This window comes from Apium graveolens, chromosome 11 (genome assembly GCF_009905375.1).
Source record: "Apium graveolens cultivar Ventura chromosome 11, ASM990537v1, whole genome shotgun sequence".
Classification (NCBI taxonomy): domain Eukaryota; kingdom Viridiplantae; phylum Streptophyta; class Magnoliopsida; order Apiales; family Apiaceae; genus Apium; species Apium graveolens.
The window spans coordinates 9166469-9174565 of record NC_133657.1 but is presented as its reverse complement, the minus strand read 5'-3'; the positions used below and the strand labels follow the sequence as shown (position 1 = coordinate 9174565).

Below are 8097 nucleotides of genomic sequence, written 5' to 3'. Positions count from 1 at the left end.
TTTTTTCTAGATTTCCACCAGTACTTACACATTAACTTCTCCATATCTTTGCATAATTCAATAGGAAGAAGGAAGACTGACATTGCATAAGTAAGGATTTCTTGAGTTACCGTCTTGAGGAGGACTTCTTTTGTGCTCTTGTTTAGCAAACTTCCATCCCAAGTCTGAATCATGTTTCTAACTCTATCCTTCAGGTACCCCAGAGCTACTATTTTATTTCTACTAATACAATTCAGTAATCCGAGGTACTGAGTATTTGAGTCTGCTTCATGAAAACCCTAACACTTGCAAAATTTCATCCTTTACCTCCTGCTTTACATTACGGCTGAAGAAAATACTAGACTTGCCCGTGTTAATTTTTTGTCCCGAGGCTTGTTCGAAGATTGCTAAAATTTTCATAACTTGCATTGCTTCATTTCTAGTGGCGTGACGATATATGTAACTATCGTCCGTGAAAAATATGTGTGACACTGAAGACCCTTGCTACTTTGATTCCTTTTATCAAACCATGATTTTCATAGAACTTTATAATGGCTGATAATCCCTCTATGCACACTAGAAACAAATACGATGATAGGGGGTCGCGTTGTCGGTGGCCCTTTGCGAAATTATGTCTCCAAACTTCTTCCCAGAATGGATGATCTTGTATCGAGCTGTAGTTACACATTGCATAAAAAGATTAATAACTGAGCTATTAAATCCCAATTTGCTAAGCATAGCTCGGACATAACTCCACTCCACCCCGTCGTATGCTGTGCTCATGTCAAACTTCAAAGCCATCCATCCTTTTTTACCTTGAGTCTCGCGTTTCATGTAGTGGATAATCTCAAACGATATCATGATGTTGTCTGAAATTATGCGGCCTGGAATGAAAGCGCTCCGCTCTTCAAAGATGATATGATCAATCACTTTTTTTAAACGATTTGCTAGTACCTTAGAAGCTATCTTGGACCTGAAGTTGCAAAGAGATATTGGCCTAAAATCGACCATATATTGGGGATTTTTCTTTTAGGGATGCGAACAATATGGTACATAGCTAGTACCTTAGAAACTATCTTGGACCTGATGTTGCAAAGAGATATTGGCCTAAGATCGACCATATATTGGCGATTTTTCTTTTAGGGATGAGAACAATATGGTACATATACTAATTAAACTCACAACAATCTTGGATTTAATTTCTCACAACTACGTATTATTCAAAATTTATTATATAATTTAAATTATTTAGTTTTACCATAGTTCAATTCCCTATAATTACATAAAAATTTATTTACAATTTAACTTCTATAATTTTACTTGATTTCTTTGGGATTAGTGTATATAATTAAATAATATTTATGTACACTTTGTAGAAAAAAAAATTAGCGGTTTGCAGGTAAGAAATGGGAGCCGATTTTCATTTTATGTTGGTAACTAAAATTTATGGTACCCCGATATATCTTTAAATATTTTATCCCCGTTCTCGTTATTCCGTTCTCATTCACGATTCACGTACCCATAATAATCATCCAAACTCTTGATATCCTGGATCAAGTGTTTATTTGTTTGATGTGTATTCTGATATTGCAGGCCAGATGTTCGGTGAATGTCCAGCTCACCTGAATTCTCTTTACTACAAACTCTCTGTAACTTCATTTATAAATCTCCTGCTACATTATATGTAGTCGTTGCAGTTGAAAATGATTAGTCAGCTACTTCATTTATGATCTTATTTGTTGTTTCTTCTAACAAACTCTATCCTATTTGACCTCGGATTGCGTAATCATTTTCTCTTATTTTGCCTATGCTATCAGCTTACTCAGTTACTACTAATACTGGTGGTATATGACTACTGGACTACTCACAAGCGACACGCTAGGATTTATTAATACCTTGATATATTTACATGATTGGTTGCAAATAATTGTTCTGTTCTGTAACCATTTTTATGTAATGGACGCGTAAAATTTTGAACTGTTCAACAATTTAAGATCTCTGAGGTATAATTCCTTCATTGTTGGCTCTGAAATTTCTACAAGATGTCATAACATGATTGTGCATTTTAGATATTGTTTGCGATTCCTGTGATAAGTGTGTGGAGTTTTTAGGTGGTGGGGGAAATCACTTGGTATGTTATCTTCCGGAAAGGGTGACATCATCATGTACATCATCAATTTTCGAATGTATTAAGAAATCATAAGCTTCCATATCGACCATTCATATATAATCTTTCTACTTCTTCATAGTGGTCCACTCTCAATTATAGGCTTTGAACATCTTACTTGGCCAGTCCTAGAGATCTTCTAGATGGGAGCCAGATAGTGATGCAAATTTGATTTTTATTGTCCTGTTTCTTATTTTTTATCTATAGGGATAGGGGTGTATTCAATCTAGATTTTAAAGGATCGATAATTATCTATGAATTTTGAAAGATTTTTGTTGATTTTAATTCTACATGAATTTTAAGAGAGTTGATTAAGAGAGTTGATGGAAAATGTTGTAGAGTCTTGATGGTTTTAGTTAAATTTTTCTCAAATCCATCAAAATCTCAGAGAGATTTCAAAGGATAAAAAATGTACTAGCAAATTCATCAAAATCCACAAAATTATCAAATAAAAAAAACTCCATGAAATTTTGAATACTATCAGATTTTGATGGATTTTTTAAAATCCAAATTGAATACCATCAGATTTCAAAGAACTTTTTAAAATCTAAATTGAATACCCTCAAATTTGAAAATACTTTAAACAATCCTAGTTGAATACCATCAGATTTTAAAGGATTTTTCAAAATCCAAATTGAATAGCCCTGATTTCAAAAATCCTAAAAAATCCTTAAAATCTTGAATAAATACACCCCTCATAATCTCTAGCACCTCTAGGATTCAACTTTGCTCTCCAGCTACATTTTCCTTAAGAGTCTGGGTGCTCCAAGTATAAACACGAAAGATATTTAGTTGAACAATGGCAAACAAGAGCTCTCTAACACTCTATGAAAGAGTTAATCTTAGAAACAACAAATCCCTAGCACTAGAGCTTTTGCTCCTCTTTCTCCTCTTCTCGCTCCTCACTTATCGCTTTCTCTCACTAAAACAATATGGAATTCCTTCCATAGTTGCCTTTCTATGCGAGTCATTCTTCACTTGCATATGGATTCTCGTTATTAATATCAAATGGAATCAAATCGAATACATTGAATATCCGGATCGACTCTTGAAACAGTTAGTGTAGTGTATTATTATTTCTGAAAATCAGCATTATAGACATGCTAGCAACATAGTGTAGACCGAAGAGTGTGTAAGCATATGAGTGTGTGTTGCATTTATAGGAGAATGATTTTATTTTATGTATCAAGTAAAGAATATGCATCGACTGCTGATACTGTATGCAATTAAGATTATGCATCTTCTGGAATTTAGGAATTTTTGACGCTGAAAAATTTCTCAACAAGCATATTCATTTTTTATGGATTATCCTAATGCTTTGTATTTACCGGCTGTAGGAAAACTGAGCTACCAGCTGTGGACATGTTTATTACAACTGCTGACGCTGAACTAGAACCACCTATACTGACAATGAACACTGTATTGTCATTGTTAGCAGTTGATTATCCAGTTGAAAAATTAGCATGCTATTTGTCCGACGATGGTGCTTCACCTCTAACATATAACGCTCTTGTTGCAACCTCAAAATTCGCCAAGATATGGCTTCCTTTTTGTAAGAAATATGATATCAGCATGAGAGCTCCCTTTCGGTATTTTGCTACCTCCTCCATACCATCTCAAGATGATTCATTCGAGTTTCAACAGGAATGGAAAATGGTCAAGGTGAGTACATACACATATTCATTCTTCCTATAACTAATTTTAGTCATCTCTATGCTTCTGTTACACTTTTAACTGTCACTCTTACAGCAGAAACACATTTGTGCTAGAGGTGGCCGTTAATCTCATATGCACTGTTTTGTAGGATGAGTATGAAATGTTATGCCAAAAGATTGAAGATGCGTCAAAAACCTGTGCTCCTTGCAAAGATTACCCAAAGATGGACAAAAAGAACCATCCCGCCATAGTAAAGGTAGTGTACTGCTTATACGTAGATTCATCGTGACTACTAAATTGTGATTGCATATACGCACGTACCATATTTTAGAAAAACAATTAGCCAAATAATATATTAGTTACAATATATTAAAGCGACAAATTAGAATTAGAACACGTTTTAAACGATGACCGAATTATATTAACATTATTCTTTAATTTGTTTTTCTGACCAAGTCATGTATATATGACTATATGTTATATGCAGTGAACTTACTATTACTGACCTGGGTATTTGTATAAGCTTGTTATGTATAATAGTATAGTAGTAGTATATACTATGGATAGCATATGTAACAACTGGAGAAGAAGAATAAGCTAGCTTGAACATTATTCGGTTCAGTCCCCCTAAACTCTATTCGTGGTTCAGCCCCTGCTAGCTTCTGAATTTTTTTTACAGCTAGTTATATGTAGCAAACTTTTTAATAAATATAAACATATTGCAGATAATAACAGCGGAGGAAGGTGTTCCCCATCTGGTGTACATCTCAAGAGAGAAGCGTCCAAAGAAGGCACATCATTTTAAAGCTGGCGCTATGAATTCTCTGGTACATATGAAACCAAAACTCAGAGAAACATGTTTTGGGTTAATTTAACCAAAAAAGAGAATCAAACTTATTTTGGACTATATGCACACTGAACCAAATCATTTAGCAAATAAATTCTTCACTTTGTCTTATATTCAAATTTACACATGCACGGTCATGAAAAATTATTACATTTATCTTTCGTTTACACTCTCCTTTCCATTAGAGCAAATCCAATGCAATGCTGAAATTGATTTCATTTCTATCATTTGAAAACTAATGTTAGAGAACACAATTCCAAAGGAGTTCTGTTTGGATGAAAATATGCGTAGATGCATACTTGATTTTAAATTTGAAACCAAGGATGCATATATGTATCTAACAATATAACTAATTAATCATAAATGAAATGCATGTTGGTGGACTCTCTATAAAAGTTAGTAGAGACAGACAAAATTTAGTTTATTTGATTGTAAGATGCAAGTAGTATTGGAGTTTAAGTTTTACTTTAGCACCAAAAAACACTTTTTAGGATTGGACTCACTCTTAAGAATGATAAAGTTACTCAGTGAAATAGATAACTCACTAATATCGAATTAATATAAATCAGGATTTTATTTATTGTGAACTTCTAAAAAACTTTGAAATTTAGCAAATATTGTGCTTATTCATAAAAACATAATAATTGTGCTATTCTCGATTGAATTCTTTGCTATGGAAGTAGCTTTTGAAAATTGTATAATAATTTATGAAATGTGTTCTTGCTGCACAGACCAGAGTATCAGGATTGATGACAAATGCACCATTTTTACTAAACGTAGACTGTGATATGTATGTGAACAATCCAAAAGCTGTGCTCCATGCTATGTGTATGTTCCTTGGCGTCGACAATGAAAGAGATTGTGCATTTGTTCAATTCCCACAAATATTTTATGACGGCATAAAAGATGACCCTTTCGGAAACCAGTATGTTGTCCTGGTCAAAGTGAGTAATTGTTTGTTTTTATGATAATTAACTATTTTGTTCCGATTCAGTTTGTAGTTTGTAGTTTGCTTTGACAATTGATTATAAAATAAATTCGGAAAGTATAAATTTGTATGTGTATGTTATAGTTTGTAGGGCATGGCCTGGCAGGAATTCAAGGACCAATGTATGGGGGAACAAATTGTTTCCACAGAAGAAAAGTTATTTATGGGTTATCACCTAATCAACAAATTACCACTGGTATGTAAAATAGGTTGTTGGAGCCGGAGCCGCTACATGTTTCTAATTTTATTTTACAACCAATCTTGTTCCCTTATGCCATCTTTCTTTTTCAAGGCGAACTTAGTGATCTGGAACTGCAAAGAAAGTTTGGAAAATCAAGTAAGTTGAAGGAATCAGGTGCCCAGATTCTATCAGCGTCCTCCTCGTCTAAAGGTGCACTTTCGGGCTTTGTTGAAGCTGCACATCATGTTGCAGGTTGTGATTATGAACATGGTACCTGCTGGGGCACAGAGGTACTTCACCATTTTTCAACAAATTTCTACCTTTTTTTTGTCAGGCAACAAATTTCTACCTTGATATCATTAAAATTAATACTATGCTAAAAATATACATGTGAGGCATTGCATTTGATCATAGTCTCTTACAAAGAAACAAAATTTAAGGATGATTTATACAATTTTCGTATTATACTAAGCACTTTTTGTATCTAATGTTCTGGCTTAATTAACTTTCTTCTTTAACACTTGTTGTACTATCTTTATGTTCTGAAATTAATTAATTAGGTTGGATGGAAATATGGTTCCCAAGCAGAGGATCTCCTAACCGGTATTGGAATCCATAGTAAAGGATGGAGATCTATGTATTGCACGACTAACCCAGCATCATTTATGGGATGTGCTCCATCAACCGGACCTGATACGATGATCCAAACAAAGAGATGGGCCACGGGGCTTCTTGAAGTTTTACTCAGCTCGAACACCCCAATTTTAGCTACCATTAAAGGAAACCTTCAAATCAGGCAATGCCTTGCCTACATGTGGCTTTTGAGTTGGGGTTTAAGGTCAATCCCTGAGCTAGTCTACTCTCTTCTGCCTGCATATTGTATTATCACCGGCTCACACTTCTTGCCCAAGGTAAAGTTAATTATATCGCAACTGGTATTTTTATTTTCATTTGATAGCAAATGGTTCTTCTATTGAAAATATACACGTGACTTCCGTGAAAAAGCTCAGAATATTAATTTTCCATTTATGTTATAATTTTGCAGGCGAATGAGCCGGCTATTATCATTCCTGTCGCTGTTTTCTTAATTTATAATATACACACACTGTCCGAGTACCTTTCAGTTGGTTTATCTACTCGTGCATGGTGGAATAACCAAAGAATTGCGAGGATAAATTGCACGTCGTCATGGTTGTTTGCAATTTTTACCGTTTGTTTAAAACTCATCGGTTTATCAGAAAGCGCATTTGTACTTACAGCAAAGAATCCAACTACAAACGGTGACGAAGATATGAAGATCAAAGATTATGCCAAATTCACTTTTAATGAATCGCCAATTTTTGTACCGGGTACCACTATTCTGTTAGTTAACTTGACAGCTCTTGTGATTGGGATTGTAAGTTTCCTAACAACCACTCCCCACAACAATGAAGTCAGGATAGGAGAGCTGCTGTGTAGCTTATGGGTAGTGTTATATTTCTGGGTATTTCTGAAAGGATTGTTTGGGAAAGGGAAACATGGAATTCCATCAGCAACTATTCTCAAGGCTGGAGTATTGGCATTAATGTTCACTCACTTGTGCAAATGGTCAATGAAGGCTTGACACACCTCTTGAGGCACTATTTGATGGCTTTTGTGGGTTGTAAATTGTACTACAACTTTCTACCATTGATGTTTTGCAATGAAAGAACTGGTGTCCTGAAGAGGACCGAAAGCAATGAATGTTTTATATTTATTCACAAGGTTTATTTAAAATCTCCTCCAAATAAGAAATCAAAGAGTTCAAATTTTAGCCCTTTAAAAGTTTACAAGCTTTCTTTTTCGAATCTTGGTATCCAAAACATGCTCGTAAATCCTTAAAGTCACGCCCACGCCCACTAAACTTCTGAACAGCTCGGCTATTTCTCTTTATATTTTAAAAGGGGGGCTCGGAGGAGTCACCAACTTAATTTTAACCGTCAAAAAACATTATAAACAGCAAGAGTGCGTATCATATAAATGAAGAAAATTTCAAATAGCAACTTAAATGTGGAAAATCCGGAAGTTAGAGAGCTATGTACTTTCTCGTTTCTTGCTTCTGATCAGGGAAGTCTGATCATGGACTTCCAATTAATGTATGAGATAAATCTTCGTTGTTTGACTACTTATTTAATTCTAATTATTTAAAAAAAATCTTTATTTTGATTAATTTTTAAAAGTTAAATGTGAATAATGTGCAACATTAATTAAAAGAGTGCTTCTAAAAAATGTTTTTTTTGCAAGATATGTTATTATAAATC

The 8097-nt window shown here is 34.3% G+C and overlaps 1 protein-coding gene across 1 annotated transcript; it reads left to right on the top strand.

Annotated features, from left to right (window-relative positions):
• The first annotated feature begins 2850 nt into the window (after positions 1-2850).
• Positions 2851-7553, top strand: LOC141697751 (cellulose synthase-like protein H1). Its single transcript, XM_074502285.1, has 9 exons — positions 2851-3202; positions 3484-3808; positions 3951-4058; positions 4528-4629; positions 5381-5593; positions 5722-5833; positions 5930-6108; positions 6379-6729; positions 6864-7553. Exons 1-9 carry the CDS (start codon positions 2946-2948, stop codon positions 7419-7421), a joined length of 2205 nt encoding a protein of 734 aa, XP_074358386.1. The 5' UTR covers positions 2851-2945; the 3' UTR covers positions 7422-7553.
• Positions 7554-8097: the final 544 nt, after the last annotated feature.

What these genes read in the sequence shown, in the direction of transcription:
- LOC141697751 (XM_074502285.1), top strand. Translation starts at nt 2,946, where the DNA reads ATGGCAAACAAGAGCTCTCTAACACTCTATGAAAGAGTTAATCTTAGA. An exon ending in AGGAATGGAAAATGGTCAAG is followed by an intron (nt 3,809 to 3,950) that starts GTGAGTACATAC and finishes ACTGTTTTGTAG; the next exon opens with GATGAGTATGAAATGTTATG. An exon ending in GCTCACACTTCTTGCCCAAG is followed by an intron (nt 6,730 to 6,863) that starts GTAAAGTTAATT and finishes ATAATTTTGCAG; the next exon opens with GCGAATGAGCCGGCTATTAT.